Source organism: Actinia tenebrosa, unplaced genomic scaffold (genome assembly GCF_029948245.1).
Source record: "Actinia tenebrosa isolate PJP-AT-01 unplaced genomic scaffold, QUT_ActTen_1.0 PGA_scaffold15__27_contigs__length_11533743, whole genome shotgun sequence".
Classification (NCBI taxonomy): Eukaryota; Metazoa; Cnidaria; class Anthozoa; order Actiniaria; family Actiniidae; genus Actinia; species Actinia tenebrosa.
The window spans coordinates 6,263,006-6,282,859 of NW_028292575.1; the positions used below are offsets into that span (position 1 = coordinate 6,263,006).

The 19,854-nt window shown below is 35.6% G+C and overlaps 3 protein-coding genes across 4 annotated transcripts; 1 reads left to right on the forward strand and 2 right to left on the reverse strand.

Moving 5' to 3' along the window:
- The first annotated feature begins 76 nt into the window (after window positions 1–76).
- Window positions 77–6,380, forward strand: LOC116308356 (mitochondrial ribosome-associated GTPase 1). Its single transcript, XM_031718760.2, has 12 exons — window positions 77–215; window positions 284–348; window positions 478–582; window positions 1,044–1,127; window positions 1,487–1,549; window positions 2,180–2,276; window positions 2,614–2,675; window positions 3,126–3,165; window positions 3,539–3,595; window positions 3,869–3,950; window positions 4,196–4,287; window positions 4,532–6,380. The coding sequence occupies exons 1-12, from the start codon at window positions 83–85 to the stop codon at window positions 4,618–4,620; spliced, it is 969 nt and encodes a 322-aa protein (XP_031574620.1). The 5' UTR covers window positions 77–82; the 3' UTR covers window positions 4,621–6,380.
- On the reverse strand, window positions 6,381–8,196 carry LOC116308357 (uncharacterized). Its single transcript, XM_031718762.2, has one exon. It carries the CDS (start codon window positions 7,843–7,845, stop codon window positions 7,234–7,236), a length of 612 nt encoding a protein of 203 aa, XP_031574622.1. The 5' UTR covers window positions 7,846–8,196; the 3' UTR covers window positions 6,381–7,233.
- A 1,381-nt stretch (window positions 8,197–9,577) lies between these two features.
- On the reverse strand, window positions 9,578–19,702 carry LOC116308375 (histone acetyltransferase KAT6A). Of its 2 annotated transcripts, none has more exons than XM_031718781.2 (8): window positions 19,106–19,702; window positions 17,266–17,332; window positions 16,571–16,689; window positions 15,590–15,671; window positions 14,760–14,981; window positions 14,004–14,171; window positions 13,264–13,415; window positions 9,578–12,633 (listed from the first exon to the last, which is right to left on the reverse strand). In XM_031718781.2, exons 1-8 carry the CDS (start codon window positions 19,574–19,576, stop codon window positions 12,487–12,489), a joined length of 1,428 nt encoding a protein of 475 aa, XP_031574641.1. In that variant the 5' UTR covers window positions 19,577–19,702; the 3' UTR covers window positions 9,578–12,486. The 2 variants fall into 2 exon arrangements, with proteins under 2 accessions (XP_031574641.1, XP_031574640.1); XM_031718780.2 differs by having other exon boundaries at window positions 17,266–17,386.
- Between the last annotated feature and the right edge of the window lie 152 nt (window positions 19,703–19,854).

Below are 19,854 nucleotides of genomic sequence, written 5' to 3' on the forward strand. Positions count from 1 at the left end.
TCCCAAAGCCTAAGTTTGGGCTTCCTTTGTCAAAACCAACATAACCACAGGATGCCCAATTCACACAGAACACACATCCAAGATGGCTGTCACAACTTTCGTAAATAGAGCTGAAGTTTGGCTTGCTAATTCTAGTTTTAGGAGCTCTTTTCAGCTCCCAGAGCACTTTCATCCAAGCTTATTTTTAAAATGGTTCCCTGGTCATATGGCAAAAGGTAATCCTTGTCTTAAAACCAAAAATTACAGCCGATTAAATAAACTAACTTTGTTATTTTTCCATAAGGTTTGAGAGTAATGCAGTCCTTAGTAAGAAAATGTGACTGTGTACTTGAAATCCACGACTCTAGAATATCCTTTTTTTATGAACTTAACAACGTATTTAAACATCTATGAATGATTTCATGCATTTTAAATTCATTATGAATTTAACACATTTTTATCTGTATATGGTTGAACGTTTCTTAACTAGCTGCTCACATACCTTTTTCTGGGAGAAATCCTAAATTTAAAGAAACTTTATCAGGTAGACCAAGTGTGCTCTTATTGAACAAAGTAGATCTCATTAGCGGCATAAACCAGAAGGTATGTCAGTCAGCTTATTATGGGTTCAGAGCTTTTGATAAATGGGATGAAATGTAGCTGTAGTAATTATAGAGTAAATGTTTAAAAATGAAACAGCAGGCTTATTTTTATCATCAGTTCATCATCCCCATCAGTCATTACTATAATTTTCATCATCGAGACAATAATGACTAAATCATCACAATCATATCATCAATCATCAGTCATAACCAACAACAGCATCATCATTAGTCATCATCATTGACATCATCATCACCTTGATGAGTCATCATCAAAATCAATCAACACCATTGACACTTTGATCATGAATCATTATCAGCCATTTTTTATAATTTTATGTATATCATCATAACATCATATTGCATCATTATCCAGCACCATCATTACTTTATTACCTTTACCCCCATGGGATTTATTGTATCTAACCGTAACATTTAACATTTTTTAAATAAACAATAAAGGATATTTTAAGAAGATTTGAAGCCAATGGAATCAGAGCTGTGTTTGTTGACAGCAAAGCCCAGTATAGCCACACAATTAAAAAGGTAAGATTTTATACTGATTTTCATTGCTTAGCTTGCATGTCTTTGAAAATATCATGGTTCATAATATATAGCACTATGATCAATTATTGTCATAAAATCCTGGTTATGAAACCTGCCATGATCTTCTACTCATTCATAAGGGTTTTTGTATGAGCTAATATAACTGGGTTGGCTTATTATTCAAGAGGGCTTTTATAATTAAAAGAAAAAGAATTTGAGATGATCTGGAACCCATAACAAACACCATGTTTTTTTTCTCTTGTTTCATCAATGCCAAATCAAGTCCAACCAGTTTGCAAGGTTCCTGAATCAAACTGAAATCTTTGTTTTGTATCTCCTTAACTTATTAATTCATGAAGGTTGTACCAGCAGTTCTAGATGCAATAAAAGATGCTGAATATGAAGGATCTTATTTAAGAAAGGTTAGAGTGTTTTGATTATTGTGAATGACTTGCACCCTCACTATATTGGTAATATTAAGGTGTCTAACCACTGAGAGAGCCTGATACACAGGTTATAAGGTGTCAGTAAGTGGTTGGTAAGTGGTAAGTGGTGCCTGATACTCAGTTATAAAGTGTCAGTGTGGGTGGTACAGTAAGTAGTGGGTAAGGTAATGGTTATATGACAGTAAAACATGCTGGTTAGTGGTCAGTAAAGTAACAGTGCAGGGCTTTCAATAATATTTGAAGTAGATGGATGAAACTCAAAAGTACACGTCTGTTTCCACAAATTTTACTTCTTATTTATTAAGACTGATTCGCAAAATAGCCGGCGGTATGAAGGTGAAGTACCCGGCGATAAACCGCCGGTAGCCGCCTTCTATTGAAACCCCTGACAGTGATATGTCGGTATAATGTAATTAAGTGGCTGACCACTTAAAACTACACCTTACCAGGGATGTGGTGCAGGTTGATCCCAATAGTCAAGTGTCTCTTATTACGCTAGCCCCTTATAATTATAAGTTAGTTTCTCATGATAGTTTGGTAATTCTCCAAACTGTATGAATGTAGTAATATGTACTCTAATTAACAAGCTAATTTTGTTTATGACAGAATCCTGATGCACCATATACATTAATGGTCTGTGGTCTGCCCAATACAGGAAAGTCATCCCTTATAAATGCACTTAGAAGAACACACATAAAAAAGGGTATGTCATTCATTTATGATGAAAAGTCTTAAAAGTGAGCTTGTCAGACAATCTCTTTTCAATGGGTCACTAAGACCCCAAATTGGTGTCAAAAGGTTACTAGGCAGGGTAGTGGAAGGCATAATCTTTGGTACTCAGGAGGGGTAGTAGGAGTGATAGCTAATAGTGGCACCAAGGCAGCTTTTGATACAGCCACTCTTCCCTCCCCCTTCTATATGAGCGTTGCAGTATATGAGAGAAAGCTGGATACTCAGATACAGGAGAGTCTTTATCCAATTAAAAATAAAATACAGTCTATGACTCAGACTCTCTTTATTTGATTTTTAACAATTTAAAGGAAAAGGTACAAGAGTAGGTAAGCTTCCTGGAATGACAACTTCTATCCAGGAAAGAATCCTGGTAAGTAACCATTTAAAAACAGGGGTCAGAAAGGTTTACCGATCTCACCTCACAATTAAATCAAATCCTGTCAATTATTTATGGGATGGTGGCAAAAGGCACGTGATGGTCACTCTAATTCAACTAAAGGTGTATGATTAGAATTATACTTGAACTTTTGGAGCTATTCAATAAATGCCCAAATCAATAAAATTGTTAAATACTACTACATAATTAATTTGAAGAAATAGAAAATTTGACATGTGCATGCTGTATTCATGAAAAAGCACTTGTAGGTTCTTGACAGCCAATCCTTAATTTTTGTGTGGACAGGACTAGGAAGTGCATGCATGGTGCTGTGCGCTTTAATTCATAAAGCAGGCACCTCTAGCCAATCAGAAAGCAGCATTTATAAAATTTTATTATGAAAATTATTAATAACTATTAAATAATTGATATCATTATCAACAGGTTAATGATGAACCTAAGATGTACATGTTAGATACTCCAGGTAAAAGACTAATCTAAGAGAAGTGAATACTAAAAAACTGCAAGTGCAGTTTTCGTATGACTGTGAAAAGCTCAGTGCCGTGCCGTGACCGTGATGTTTTCTAGAATTTTCATTGGCTGATTTTTTTCTCAAGCAATGTGATTGGTCTGAAAGTGCCGTGACTTTGCCATGACTTTGGCGTGACTGTGTCTGCACCGTGTTTAAATGCCGTGTTCTGGGTATTTGATTGGATGGAGAGTGAATTCTTGAGCAATGTGGTCTGGCATATCCCTAGTCGTGTCAAGAACGTGTTTGTGCCATGAGCTTTTCACAGTCATGCGAAAACTGCTCTATTACCACCTTTAATTAGATATGACGTATTTTTGTTTAACAGGTGTCGTTGCTCCATACGTACCAACAGCAGAAGTAGGAATGAAGTTGGCATTAACAGGTACATTTTTTCCCTTCAACAAATAAAATTGATTGTCAATACAAATATATGATGATTTTCATATGCTAGAGGCTTTGCACCATCACATGATGGCAGCCATGACAGGAGGCACAACAATAGTCTTTTTCCCCTGGGAAAATGAATTCTTTCTTATGTAAACCATATTTGACCATATTCAATTGTTCCTGCCTCCTGTCATGGCTGCCATCACGTGATGGTGTGAGGCCGCTATTGAGTATATTTATCATTTGATGAGGATTTGTATTTTTTTAGGGTGTTTTAAGGATCATCTTGTGGGCGAAGATCTTATTGCAGATTATATTCTATTTCTTTTAAACAAGAATGGAAACTTTGAGTGAGTGCAATAATCTTTTGGACTATTTTTAAATGGACAATCCACTTCCTTATCCTTTCTAATTTTGTGTAAAATCTACTGCAATCATGTCATTGATAATTGTTTTTATTTATTTTTAGATGTATTAAAATTTTCTATAATAAAATGACAGATTTTAATGTGCAAACTAAGTACTGTTTTCATTTGACTGAATGCCATCATTAGTTAACTTAATTAACTTCATTTGTGTTTCTACAATCTTTTAGATATGTCAAAAAATTTGGTTTAGAAAATCCAACAGATAATATTGACTTTGTTCTGAGGCACATTGCCACTACCTTAAACAGTACAGTTTCAGGTAAGATATTTCAACTAGCTTTTCTCAAGGGGAGGGGGAGGGGGAGATAGCCAGAGGGAACTGATGAAAGTGGAGTCTTATTGCCCCCCTGTCACCCCGAGATACTATGCTATATTCTACCATTAGAAAACAACTGACATGCAATGGTACTAGAAAAACTGACCTTTTTCTTTCTTTCTTTTCTTTTTCTTTCATCTTTCCTTCCTTCCTTTCTTCTTTCTGTTTTTCCCTTTTCTATATTCAGGTGGAGTACCTGACTATTTAAAGGCATCAATTCATCTTTTATCAAGATTCAGACGAGGAGAACTTGGAAGATTTTTACTGGACAAATGACATTTATAATAACTAGTCATTCATCCTTGTTCAGATTGTATATAATAAATAAACAGTAGATGCGACTCAAAATCTATATCATAAAAAAATGTGTGCCCAAAGCAGAGGTCTATTTATCTAAGGTTGATTGAACCTTAGCCTGCGTGCCTCCGAACGTTTACTCGTAAAGTCCGTCAGAAAATTCCGGATGCAGTGCAGGCTAATTGAACCTCAACCTTAACTATTTTGCATAATGGCTTTGGAAACAAAGTAAAACTACTATGCTTAAACTTAATATGGAAATATTTTTTAAATGTTTAATACTTATAAGTTATTGCAATTTTGAGCTGCCAATTAATACCGGTTTACACATATTTCAAAAACATTGTCAGTTGAAAATCTGAAATCTGAGACCGAGAAGCACATTTCAAATTGTAGTGTATTCACAGCCGAACATACTTCACATTGCTTTAAGCTTGGACCTATGAAGCATGACCTTTCAGTTAGAAATATGATTTTTCATATTTTAGATAAATTATTTTAGCTAGAAAACAGGACTAGAAAAATTCTGTTTCGTCAAGGGTCACTCATTTCATATTTCAGAACAACATTTTTCGAAATAGGCATATATTAATAGCTACTTAAGAGGGCCAAAGTGACATAAGCCAAAATGGGATATATTTTCATGCATTGCTATCAATATATAGATCTTATTAGACATATTATGGTGGAATACGGGTAGATGTTTTGTCTAGTCTGCTTGCTGTATTTTGTTGAGCCCGGTAGACAAAATGCAAAGATTAGAAAAGATGTCAGCAGAGCTTACTTTTCCCAAAGCGATTTTTGGTTTTGAACTAGTTTTCAAAGCCAATTTTTCAATTTACAAAATAACTTAGAGTACAAATTTCACAGGATATTTTTACTCACTCCAGGCTTTCTCCTGCATTATTTGTACTCTCATATGAATAGTTAGATAACAAAAACCCATATTGGCAGCTCAAAATCACCAAGTTTTGTATTGCGATTCTAATAATAATAGCAAATAATTCTGAGCAGACAGAACAGATTTGTATTAATTTTATATTGCTGGCCCTGACAATAGGGAGTTTTCATATGTCCAAGAAATCAGCATATAGAGATTATCATTGATATTGTTCTTATTCACAAGTTTCCATATATCGCAAACTAGCGAGTCTGCAGGCGAGTGATATCATATGGAAAATGAGTGAATAATAACAATATCAATCTCTTAACATAACATTTGTCTATTATACATTAATTTTTGCGTCGATAAAACAACAAAATTTACAATTTTCAGTGACCATGAAGTGACATCGTATCACTTCACTGATATGGTTTTTACTCACAGCTTTATCACACTGATATCAACCCTAAGAGTGTAATAAATAGTTTTATTATATAGATTTCGATGAAATACCAGGTTTGAATTACCAGCGTTGAAAACTTGATATCTTTCACCAGTGGAAGATACCATGTCTTTCACACATGAAGATATTGCTGTTGACATAGTAACATATTTTCATAAAGAATTTTTGAGCTTTTGTTTTATTTAAGTTTCATCAATATCTATATAATAAACAAAACATTACATGGCCGCTTGGAGATACGAAATTTTATCTTCTCGTGTTCAATTTAGATATCTCACGAGTCAGCGCACAATTGAACACTCGAAGATAAAATTCGTATCTCCGCTCGCCCATGTAATATCCTCTATATACACTTATCCACACTGTTAAACGAATATAAGATACAGTACACAATTGTTTCATCAATTTCTTTTAATATTTGTGTTTAAATGTGCTATCTGTTATCATTTACAGCAATGTTTTTGATATATCTATACATGTGCACAAATGCCAAGGCATAGTTTTAAAATACTACGCTTCAAAGTTTAGTGTTGAAAAAATATAGCTTCTCCCTAATAAGTGAAGTTCCACTAAAATATATAGATATTTTGGTAAATAACCCTATATTAAGGAATACAAAATGCATATGCATGTCTCTGTACTGTGATATAAACACACTGGGGGCTGAGAGCAAGACTCTGAAAAGCAAGCTTAGAAACAAGAGGCATAGCCAAGTGTTTCACTTGCTTTTCGATTGCTCTACAGCTCCCAAAATGTTTATATCACAGTACAAAGGCATTAGCAGGCGTTTTATATATTGCTTTCATAAAACAATTTTGAATTATTTTGAGCGAGAGTGTCTTTGTCCTCTGATATGAACATGGTAGCCAGCCAATCATCGCACCAAAGTAAATATATAAATAGTAAATACAAAGTAAATATATTGCTCTTCTGAATAATTATCTTATCAGCTACAAAATTAGCTAAATATTTTTCATTTTAGCTCTACAATTTTTAGATTATAAATTTTGGATTAGCAAATACATTGTTCCTAATGCAAATCTACTGGGCTAGTAAATGATTTCAAAGTCTTTCGTGCAAGAATAAAATTGTCTTCGTCTACATTTTTGAGTCGCAGAACTCTTGCCAGGCCGACGCTCATCAAATATTCAGAAAAAATTGATAAGTATTAACTACTTTGTACTAAAATTATTCACACACACGATTCTTCAAAAAGGCGAAATAACTTCACTTTAATTTAATGCAGTTATCTTTCTCCGCTGACGCCGTCCTCACTAATAACAGAAGTAGTTTCGATAGCGCTTTCCCTTCGGCTTAAACTTTTATCATTTGGTATTTCACTTTCATTTTCTTCTTCCTCCTCTTCGATGCTTGAGAAACTAAGCTGCTGTTTTTGTAATTTCTTTTTCCTGGCGATGTTCATCAGCTCTGCTCGCTGGGCAAAAGCAAAGACAATTCTGGTGATGAGTAAATCTACGTGATGTTCTATTTCTTCAAAGGTTTTTTGGTCTTTCTTGGCCATCAGCTTGTTGGTCCACTTCCCTCGGGTCTTGCACTCGTTTATTTGGTGTTCGATCTTGTCGAGTGTCTCCTTCAAGTCACTGTAAAACTCTGCCTGGCGAATAAAGCTCGCATCTGCTCCGTTCAACACTTTGGTGATCTGCTTTACAACTGGAACAAACTTCATCAGATGTGATTTATTGTGTTTAGAGGCTGCGATCGCCCAGAGAATGCTGTCGACTTTGGCAAAGACGGAGCCAGGGGTGGCAAAGCTCGATTCCACGTCGCCTTGATCTGCCGCCATTGATTTGAAGTTGGATGCTTTTTGGATGAATCTAACGATTGTTTGGTTCTTCATACCCTGTATTTTAACCCTTTAAAATCTTCTTATAAATTTTTGTTTAGTCCTTTGTAATTTCCTTCAGGTCTGTACCGTCAAAGTCGCAAATCTAAGGAGGACGGTTAGCCCTCCTTCGCTTTCTTACTTCAATTTAGCTACCTTCGTCGTGCACTATTTGGAGTAGAAAGCGCATCCAGTCGTTCGAGTTGGAGTGTTTACTGCCATCCAAATCGTCCTCTAGTTCCCCACAAAACAAGTCCACCATTTATGACGTATTTCGGTCCTTCAGAACCTTGGCTTCTTTTCGATAAAAGTACAAGACTATCAAGAACTGAAAATGGAAGGCTCGACTGAGCAAAGTAAGAATAAAGACAACAGCTCGCGCACGTTGGCTTTATATCCACAAGCAACCAATTAAAAGCTCAGGACAATACTCACCAGGGGAGGGGTTGAATTCAAAAAATAAATTTCAAATTTACACTTCAAAAAATCCAAAACACGCAATAAAAAATAGGGCTACTTCAACAAAACTACAAATTCAATATTAATCTAGAAAAAACCGAGGAAAGTAAAATAAATTTAGCTTTGTATCTTCACATTTTATTTCGCTTACCAGCAGTACCCCTAGTGGAGTTGTAATCAACAATGTGGTTAAACCGGTTGGTCAGACGTGACGAAACTCGTTTCTATGTTATAAATATTCATAGAATGTAAATATTTTGAAATCTAAGCCCAAAAATGTCGCAACAGGGTGAAATAGACTTAATTAAGAGTTAAATTTAGGAATTACGCGATCATGAACGCGAACCGGGAATTCTCGAAATTCATTCCAAAGTTGTTTTTCTTTTAGATATGAAGTCTCTGAAAAGATGAATTGATAAGAATACTTTTACTTGAGTTTATGTGAATGGAGGTTGATAAAAGTTATGTTTCCCATAAGGATATTTTGGGGATGATTCAATGGAATGTTTAAATGATTGCTACATCATTCATGGAAAAATATTATTTATTGAAGATGTTTGAAGCGAATACCATATAAAGTATTTTGGTTATGATTGATATTATTGAAAGCTATTAACCACACTAATTCTCTTTTTCTAGATCTTCCTGTGCAAGGGAGATTTCCCTGACCAGATTTTGCTGAAAGAATGCTAAAAACGCAAAACTTGGAGGAAAATCTTTAAATTGATAAGCGGAGAGGGAAACCACCCAAGGTGGGAGGGGGGGGGGGGGTTGGGTACCCCCTTGTAAAAAGGCAGTAATAACAAATATTTATTTTATTTCAACATTATTATTAATATTATCTTAGGGCTAAATGTAAATCAAGACCATTCCCAAAGGTTAAATTTATTGTTTTAAACAAGCATGTTTCTATGTTATAAATATTCATAGCATGTAAATATTTTGAAATCTAAGCCCAAAAATGTCACAAGACGGTAAAATAGTCAGACTTAATTAGGAGTTAAATTTAGGAATTACACGATCATGAATGCGAACTGGGAAATTTTTGAAATTCATTCCAAAGTTGTTTTTCTTTTAGATATAAAGTCTCTGAAAAGATGAATTGATAAAAATATGTGTGTATGTGAAATGAGGTTCCCCCTTAAAGTTACTTACATTTCAACTCCTAAAAGATGATGATCATCCCACCCTCTTTTGTATGGGAGTATCTCCCTGAAAACTAGTTATCAACTCTATTCTATCATACTGAAAATTAGATGTAAACTTTTTTATAATAAATTAAAGAGGCTACTTTTTCATTTTATTTATTTCTGCAAGATATCGTTACAAGAATATTAATGCACAAAAAAGCTATAGCAATGATAACAATCAAACATCGCAGCCCACTCTTAAGATTTATCAAGCTATATTATTAAGGAATATTATTAAGCATCGACACTGTTAATCTATTTAAATCAATTAATTACAGGTAAGAGATTTTTATCATGTGGCAGCCATGATTTTAATAACAATAATAATGGGGTGTTCTTATTTGGTGCATTTCACATTGTCTCATTGCACTTTTCATTTATGGTCAGTGGAGGACTTAATGCATGAGCTGAATATTACAGTCAAAGTAAGAATACCATGAACACCTAAGATATGTCTGGAATGTTAAACAGCATGTTCTGACCAATCGCATGTGAGAATGTTCTAATTATTAACTGTCACATGATTGGTCAGAGCACGAAGTTTACTATTCCAGACAAGTTTTAGGTGTTTATGGTTTTCTTAGTTTGACTGCAAGGTGCTATTAGTAGTTTGAAGCCTTAGCTTATACCTATGTAAACTTATCCAAAAATGTTTCAAAGTGAGCCTAAATGGGGAAAATCTATTGTTCCAGCCACATGAGAAATGTCCATAGCCAACAGTAAAGCATAGCAAGCGTAATAAATTGATAGCAAATACCTAATTCATTTTGTTAATGATGCACAAAAATATTGCTATCATATTATAAGAATTAGCTTTAAATTTTGAAACTATTTAGTAAGAAAATATGCAAAAACAATTATGAAATGTTGCACTGTGCAGCTCACAGAACTAGATCATAGACCTACTGAACGCATGACTGCATCAAATTGATCAATTGAGTACGTACTATTAACAACTGTCACAGAGAAAGATGAATCAAAGTCAGGGCTTGGTTAAATCAAGAATTGAATTGGAATTTAGCTTGTTAGATTTTGCAGGAAAGGAAGACTAGAGAACCCAGAGATAAAACCCTTGAATCGAGGGAGAGACCTAACAACCTTTACTTTAATGTGAAACCTAGTCTGAAATCAAATCTTATATACATCAGAGACTTGTGAAAGGTGAGTGCCAGCGCAGCAAATTCTTAGATTTTGGCCGTTAAATTGGGAGCAGAAAAAATTTGTATTTTGATTACTTTATGAATCCACCACTGAAAAAGACCCAGAAATTTTTCAGGGAATTTCTTGAAATTGGAAATTAAGCTCTATATGTATTCAACTAGGAACTACGATTTGCTGTTCTGATAAAGCTGCACAAATCCTGCCCTTTTTTTACTCACTAAATCTAGCAAACAACATTCTTACTAACTCTTATTTTCAGTGATAAACAACTAAAGCATTCAAACCTTCAAAACATTATAATAATTAATAATAAAGGTAATTTAATCATTTATTTTAAATTCTCCAATTTGGAGGAAATTGTAAGACAAGTATTTTTGTGTCATATTTCAGATATGGTATCTTTCAGGGGGAAAAAATAATATCAAGCTCCTCTCTCAATGAGGAAAAGGAGTGAATATCATTAATTTTGCAGCTTTTGTTGCAAAATAATGTTCTTTGGAGAAGAGGACAAAAGGTGTCTATGATCAATCCCCTTTATTATGGAATGTTATTGATGGTTTTCAACCATTCCCAAGAGAATTAAATAACAAAAAACATTGCAGCCATGTTGGAGGATATAACAGAAGAATTCATTGACAATATTCTTTTGTTAAGTTCCTCCAACATGGCCGCCGTGAAAACCATCAATAGAAATTTATGATGGATACCTTCTGGAACCATTATTTGCATGCAAGTGTGTGTTGACAGGGTGGCACAAGGGGAGGTTGGCATCATGTTTCAAGCTGTCATCAATATTTAGAAAATTCACTCATCGTCCACAAATTTTAACTGGATTTTAACTATTCACAAAATCAAATCAATCATTCAGGAATCCCAAAAAGATTTCAAGAGAAGAATCACACATCAAAGTTATTAACCTGGAATTCATGAAAAAAAAGCATAATCATATTTTTCTATTTTTACATCATACAGTACACACTAATACTTATTTTAGCCTGAATGACACATCGCCTGTAACCCCTGCTTCACCAGTGTGGAGGGAGGGGATGCCACTGTGCAAAAAAAAAGCAAATTTTGTAAAAGAAAAAACTTATTGTATAGGTCTATAAGTTACTTAATTTTAGATAAGACCTCAATTTTAAATAACCAAAAGGTGCTGAATCATGCCTTAACTATAACGGAAGATAGAGAATAATATTATACTATACTGTACAACTACGAAGTCCACAACAGTGCACACTAAATATCATTTAAATTCAAAATCCTAAATTTTCTGAGTTAAGATTAACTCCCAAAAGAGACTCATCAAGATGAGATTATTATTTTGGGAAAATTTCATATTTTAAATTCCAAAATCACAGTAGAAATCTGCTATCTTGATTTTTACAACATACACTTCCAAAGAGAATATCAATCTATACCTCTTCTGCAGTCATTTGGAAATTTTGTTACAGTGTCCCTGCCTTTGAAAGCGTTTTTTTTTTTTTGGCTTTCTTTTCTGGGGAAGGGAGGTAAATAAGTTTTTAAATTCTATAAATGTGTGGTAAAACAGCAGGCAATGAAATTTGAAATTTGTGAAAGCTTTCTACTCATCCTTGCAATAACAAAAATCTGCTTTCTACAGATACAGGTAGGTAATATGCACCGATTTGCAATATTGCTTTGCAATATTTCAAACAAAATTTCATGAGAAAAGTCACATTTTTTTACATTTTGAAGTAAAAAATTCAGTCTTGGAAGTAAAACATTCAGCTTTGCATTCAAATCTATGTATTTAATATATTTAATCAATGGAAAAATTTCAAGATAGCAAAAATCTACAGTTCCTAATTGAAACAGCAAAGAGTCACATTCTTGTTTGTGGAACCTTTGGTTGACATTTTTGTAGCCTCGACACATGGACGTATATCTTCAGGGCAGGGCCGAGTTTCAATGACATTCCAGTTAGAACATCATTTCTTGACATTAATAGCAATGCCTTTCCATCAATTTCCTAAAATTAAAATATATAAATTAAGTGTTATACAGTGCTTTGATTGAAAAAACAACTTTGAATGGATGGATCTTGAATGGATGCTATTTAATTGGCATGTTTTGAAGTACGTTAATGGAATGTTTTTATACAATAACACCACTTTTATGAAACCTGAAACAACCTTTGGGTTGACCTATAACCCATCTACAGGAACATAGGAAAGATATTTTCACAACTTCTTAGTGACCATATACTGTATTTTAAAGTTGTGCTAAACGACTCTTGGAATCGTGCGAACAGGTCATAGTTGTGCGAACGGGTTCGTGCAAAAAGGCAATTGTGCGAAACGACTGGTTACCACCTATATCAGGTCATGCTAAATCACAGATACAATAATTGTTAAATTTAGGTTGTTAGGTTTTGCAGGGGTATAAAAACCAGAGACCTCGGCACAAAGAACGACAACATCAACTTACTGGATAGAACTAACAAACTTTACTCACATGTGATGGTAAGTCCAGGAATCAAACCTGAGACTTACAAGGTGGAAAGAGAGTGAACTACCACAGACTACATGACCCTTGACTCTAGGCATCAATTTTTACTTCAAAACTCAAAATATTTTAATTTCAAACCCTTTTTTTTTACCTGTTCAGCAAAGTTTTTAGCTTCTTGCGAGAACCCAACTGACTCAAGAAACATGATAACATCAGAGACTGCCCATTTGGAGGCATCAGCTGACATGTTCTTGAGAACAGCATTCGTGTTTGGACCTTTTAACTGAGAACCATCTGATGGGTCTATTAAACCAGAAAGTTACACATATAATCATTTATACCAGAGAAACTGCTGAGAATAGTGAATTATCAATGTACACGTATAATCATTTATACCAGTGAGACTGCTGAGAATAGTGAACTATAAATGTACACATATAATCATTTATACCAGTGAGACTGCTGAGAATAGTGAATTATCAATGTACACATATAATCATTTATTCCAGTGAGACTGCTGAGAATAGTGATCTATCAATGTACACATGTACTCATCACACATGGCACGCACATCTACTCAGCATGTATTAATATGAGAGCAGAACTGGCATAGCTCTCAAAGGAACCATGATATCACAAGGCAGTGGAAGTAAATAAGAAAAATAAGAAGAGCAACTGCAGGACAGGGGTAGTGCAGCAGTCCTCTAAAATACTAAAAGTGTGCTGGATTGCTTTTACAACCTTTCAGGTTGAAGCTACATGTACAGTACATAACTAATTTGCTAATCAGTTGGTACATACTCTATGTGCAATTAGTGAGAAGTTTTTAATTCTGGTCAGATAATGTCTGATAATTGATTATTATAATAATATTATTGAAGGCATGCTTACCATTGCTTGCTCCTAATGTTGTAAGGATACCATTTTTGCTTTCAGTTGTAGTACCTGTGGCTATGGAAGAAGTGGCCGCTGTTGAAGAATGGACTAGTAGAGGAGGAGTACGGGGAGGAGTTGTTTGTGAGAGCATCTCCAACTCTCGCTGAACATTCTCAGCATCAACTGGAAAAAAAATTGAGACATAGGATTGACAGTTGAATGTTTGCAAAAACATTACATTATAGACCCCTTTCAGCGCATCGAAATGCAGCTCACTTAGGAGGACATAACAATAGGTGTCCAATTCTCAGGAGATTTAAATTATTTTGTTTTGTTTTCCTGCCCTAAGACATAGACATGAAACCTCACCCTTCTCCAATAACGTTCTTTTATTAAATGGGAAGCACAAGGGGTGTACCCTCCTGACTGTGGTCAAGGACCTTTGAACCCTGGACTCTCCGTCAAATGTGAATAGAGTTGCTTATTGGTTCCCTAAGTACTGTGCTCCGAGGGCTCCTTTCTACAGTTTCCCTCCCTTGGAAAAATATGATTCCGAAATTTCAAAATTGACATGGAATGAGGGCCACAGGTTTGTTAGCCACTGGCTATTTAGTGCTACCCTTTCTAAACAAGAACAATTTTATTTAACTTAAAATATTTTACCATAAAATTCTGGGTATGACCTCCTCCTCCCCACCCCCCACCCCCCTCCCCCGAACATAAGTTTCCCAGTCATCAGGCCAAAAAAACCCTAAAAGAGAGTTGGCTAACCTTGGACATGCATATCTTTGACCTCAACTGTACATTCCTCTTCCATCTCTTCATCACCTGAAAGGTTACCAATTTCATTCCCATTGGAATGGCTACTGGTCCCTGCCAAGGAAATATTTCCAGAGTTTCTTCTCTCCACTTTTATTTCAGTGACACCATTTAATTCCTCCAAAGATGCAGGATTTGTTGGGTGGTTTTCACAGTTATAACATATCCATTTCCCTGGCAATATCAAAAGAATGTGCAAATTAAAGCATAAGAACTGACAACAGGGTAGCATGGGTGGGGTTCGCGGCTAATGTGTTGTCTTTCACTGCTGTGAGTACAATGGGTCGGGTCGCTGGTTTGAGCCCTGCTGTCTCCACATGTGAATTGAGTTTGTTTGATGTGTTGTTCTCTCCTATGCTATGAGGGTTTTCTCCAGGTTCTCCGGTTCCCTCCCTCTGTAAAAAGCAACATGCGATTTGAGCGTTGTGTGCATAGAATATTGAATGATGTGGTAGTGCGTGTGAGCGAGAAGTGTCCCCAATTAGTGCAAAAGCGCTAGAATGACTAGACACATAAAATAAGGATAATAAAAAAAACAGGAATAAAATAAACTGTGTTTTAATGGCTTTTGATTATCAGAATTTTACAGCGCAACATGCCAAAGTGTGACCACATCACATACTTCTATGCACTGGTTCTGTGCTGTGCAACTGACACATTTGAATGCAAAGCTGGCTGGTTGTTTACCAAATAAGATGTGCAAACACTTGTTTAACAGGAAAAAGCCTTTGCATGTGGGCATACTTTTGCGCGTTGCACTCTAATGGCCATTATAACCTTACCTGAAGGCATTATTTCAAGAGGAGGCACATGGCACTGCATGTGGTAGCCTTTATCACAAGCATCACAGAACAGTAAACTACCCTGAAATATGACAACAGCCAGTCAGTTCAGTCAATGTATTGTACACAGTCCTTTGAAAAAACATAGTCAGTGACTGGCATCAAGACCTTGCGACTAGACCGAAAAAAGTGTCGGTAGAAATCACTGAAGAGATTAGCTACACATATTATTAGCCATGTCTTGAGATCGTAGTGTTTCCATTTTGTTAGCCATGCTTCTAGCATATAGTGAAGATCTGTGCTGCCAAGCGGTTGGGATCGACAAAAGTCCTTGGCATGAAAACTGAAGAAATAGCTATTCCCTTGTTTCCTTTTCGCAGAACGCAAAAGCACACATTCATTTGAACTGTGCTCTCCATGATTATATTCTATAGTGGCAGCTAAAAATTTTATTGCTTAAGTAATTTTTGGCATTGCTCCCATACTGGCTAGTCGCATAGTCGCAGAGCTGGTCAGTGACAACATTTTGTCAGAAGACTGTATATAGCTTTAATTCAGGAAAACATGAATAACTAAATAGCTAGAAAAACATAGGAATAAAGATCATGTAACAATCTGAAGTCACAGAAACCACAAATAAACCACACTGTACATCACTACACAACATATATTTTATGATGAAAAAGACAACACAATAGCTCTATAAAGATAACTGAAAGAAGAAGGGAAAAAGGACATCTTTGGGTCTTGCACACAAAGAAGAGTTGCCAAGGATACCAGTTAGAGATGTAAGTATGTGCACTATAACGGGAGCAATAGATTAATGCCTAGCATAGGACTTCCTAACTAGGAAACAATATATATGCTAATCAAATAAATGGCACCATTTTAACTACTGAACTCAAGTTAGGAACTTGAAAAAAAACATTTGTTACTTAACTACCCTAAAAATATCATAGTAATTATTGTTGTATTACTTACAGGGTCTCCACTATCATTGCATATTACACAGGTCTTGCAGTCAATACACTGCCAGGAGGTGGCATCGTCTCTAATTCTGGCTGAAAGTTCAGTTGAGTAATTCATGCAAGTCGGATGTGCTGTTTATGTAACAAATAAGAATCATTTAGTGTTTGCATGCATCTAAAAACAACATAGCCTTCCCTGTCTCACAACATCACTTTAAAATGCCAATGAGCCCTTTGACAATACATTCAGTACTGGTTCTGCATAAAGTAAATAGTTGATTGGTAAAATATTTCTTGATTTGAGTGATGCGTCTCTAAGTTATGAAGGTTTATACTGCCAATATGTTAATGATGATGACGTCAGGTAAGGTATTTGAGTGTTTTTGTTGTAACTAGCAATACTAATTGCTGGCCATTTTGAAAATAAAAATTTTAAATAGCTTTCATGTAAACCATGAGTAAAATAATGATGCTTTTTAAATACTGTATCTATGAACCAGTTCGATTTTGTATATTTAACGTCACATCATTAGCATATTGGAAGTATAAACCTTCATAACTTAGAAACTCATCACTCAAATCAAGAAATATTTTACCATTCAACTATTTATTTCACGTAGAATCAGTACTGAATGTATTATCGAAGGGTTCATTTACACTTTAACGCACTTTGTGAACAACCCAAAATATATTTATCAAAACTAATACCTTTGTTTCCACAGTCTCTACAAATAAGCAAGTCTTCAGGTTGTCCCTTTTTATTGCATTCTGATGTCTGAAGGCAAAAGTCACATACAGGTTCAGTTGTGCAGACTTCCCTCTCTGGGCTCTGAAACAACCAACATTTCAATAGAAAGACAATAATAAAGATACCTGTAGCCAGTAAACTGTGGCCAATGACTACTAGAACAGTTTTAGCGTGATTGTGAAAAGCACAGTGCCATAAGTGTGCTGTGCAGTGACTGTGATGTTTTCTAGAATTTCTCTTGGGGGATTTTTTTCTTGCACAATGTGATTGGTCTGGCAGCTATACGGTCATGACATTGGCGTGACAACACTGTGTTCATGCCATGTTTCAGGCATTTGATTGGCTGGAGATTAACTTCTCATGCAATGTGACTGGGCTGGCTTATGCCTTGTTGTGTCACAACTGTGAGTTTAGAGTGAGCTTTTCACAGTCATACAAAAACTGCTCTAATGTGAATACACAGGTAAATATATTGTCTGAATGTCACCTAAACAGGTGGTTTTAGCCTGAAGCTTGCTTTATTTAACCATGTGTTAATCCCTTGAATATGGTTTTTAGGTTTGCAGGTTAAGCCTAGGCCTGATTTTTACTTCTATGGAATCCGAATCAAAATCAATTCAAGCGTGAAATTACAAGTTAAAAATGCTCATCACAAGCCAAGCAAACCTCCTAATCGTATTCTGATGCACTTCTGACACCCATTCTGACTCTGGTTTTCTAGTCATAAGTTGTTTCTGACTTTGATTTCCTTGCGAAAACCAGACTTAAGAATATTACTCAAACAAATAATATCATTCTCTATGGGATGAACCAAGGTTAACCAAAAACCATTACAAACAAGCTGAAAAGTCTTTCAAATCATTTTTTTTGTTTAAGATGGCTAATATAATTAGGCTAATTGCTTCCATGAAAACTCAAAAAAAAGTCCACTGTTTAGATTGAATAACCTTCAAATGGCAGAAAAAAGGTTGCAACTTCGAATTGGAATGCTGGTCTAGTCTACAGGATTGCGAATACTCAGGAAATCAATCAAATTTAGCAGTCAATATGTGTAAGTCGCAATGAAAAAAACACACCTCACCCCTTTTTTAGGGTAATTGTGCTATTTTGCTTGTTTGATTGCTCTCAGTCCCCCATATTTCATTTTGTACTGCTGCCACTGCTCTATAAAGTGGCCAACCTTTAGCTTTATTTAGCAATCACTCAAATGTTCCCCAAGGGTGGCCGCTTCACAGAGGTACCTTCTGTATGTGCTTTCATATACACGGCGTCAAAGATCATGTGACCTCCGAGTATACCTTCAAAGTCTGATACAAGCCACCCATCCCCCCTAAAACACATAAAAGATATTTTCCCAACAAGTTGGTATGTTTTTAAGAAGTTAAGGCAATAATGCTTTTTTACATGCTTTAACGGAGACAGTTGGTTGGAATTATCTGGACATGCTGATATGCGATGTGGTGCGGTCTGTAAGGCAATGAACACAATAATGATCTGTATATTTGTGTATACATTCATGATATAATTCTCGTAGACATATCGGTACCACAGCAATATCAACACCCCCTAACAAAATGTTTTAACTTAAAAAGCTAAACTTGTAGTATGAATTGATTTCTTGAATAAAACGTATTCATACCTTCTAAAGCAAAAAATACATAGTAAATACCATCACACTAATAATACTTTAAGTAAGTATAAGCCAATGGAATATTCAACAAATTTCGTGAATATAAAAACACTCAAATGAACAAGCCCATCAGAAGACTTGCATTTGATTGTTTGTCTAGCTTCTCATACCTCGGCTGACTCTAAAAGTCGATATCGTCCTTCCCCAACCATCCAGAGTTTACCATTTTCGACATCACCATTAACAGCTTGTTTAATCCGTGGTTTGATATTGCTATAATATGGATGTTTTTCTTCGACATATCGTTCAACATCGTGTGTACTAACACCGTTCCCTCGGTCAAGGACGCGTATTGCTTCTGTGACCCATCTACCGGCTCTAGAAGTACGACCCGGCCCGTGTGTTTTACTCCAACCCGCGGAATTTCTATAAGATATAGCGCCTTTGAATGACCTTCTGGTGACTATTTTGGCTTCTACAAGAGCTCGCAGGTCTTCTTCGGTTTCTTTTTCCGAAACTCCGTGACATTTTAGCATAGTACGGCATATTCTCTCGAGGTCGGGTCTTGATTTTCGACTCCTCAACAGATTTATGCATTCCAAGATCCAGTTCATGTACTTAGGACGCTTTTCTTCGGCCATTTTCGTTATTTCAACTTTCTGTAGACGTGTTATTGGGCTTTAAATAAGTCACTTGTTCATGTTAAAACTGCAAAAAAAAAAGACGCTTATTTCCCCGTCGTGTTTTGCATGACTAAACATCCTTCAGCAAAGAGAAAACGGAATCTCTCGCACTTTTCCGGAATCCCAGCGTGCACCCTCCGATAACCTCCGAAAATATAGCGAAAATTGATTGACTATTATCCGAACCCGATAACTGCACGACAATAGGCGATTAGTCTCGAAACATTTACGAAAAG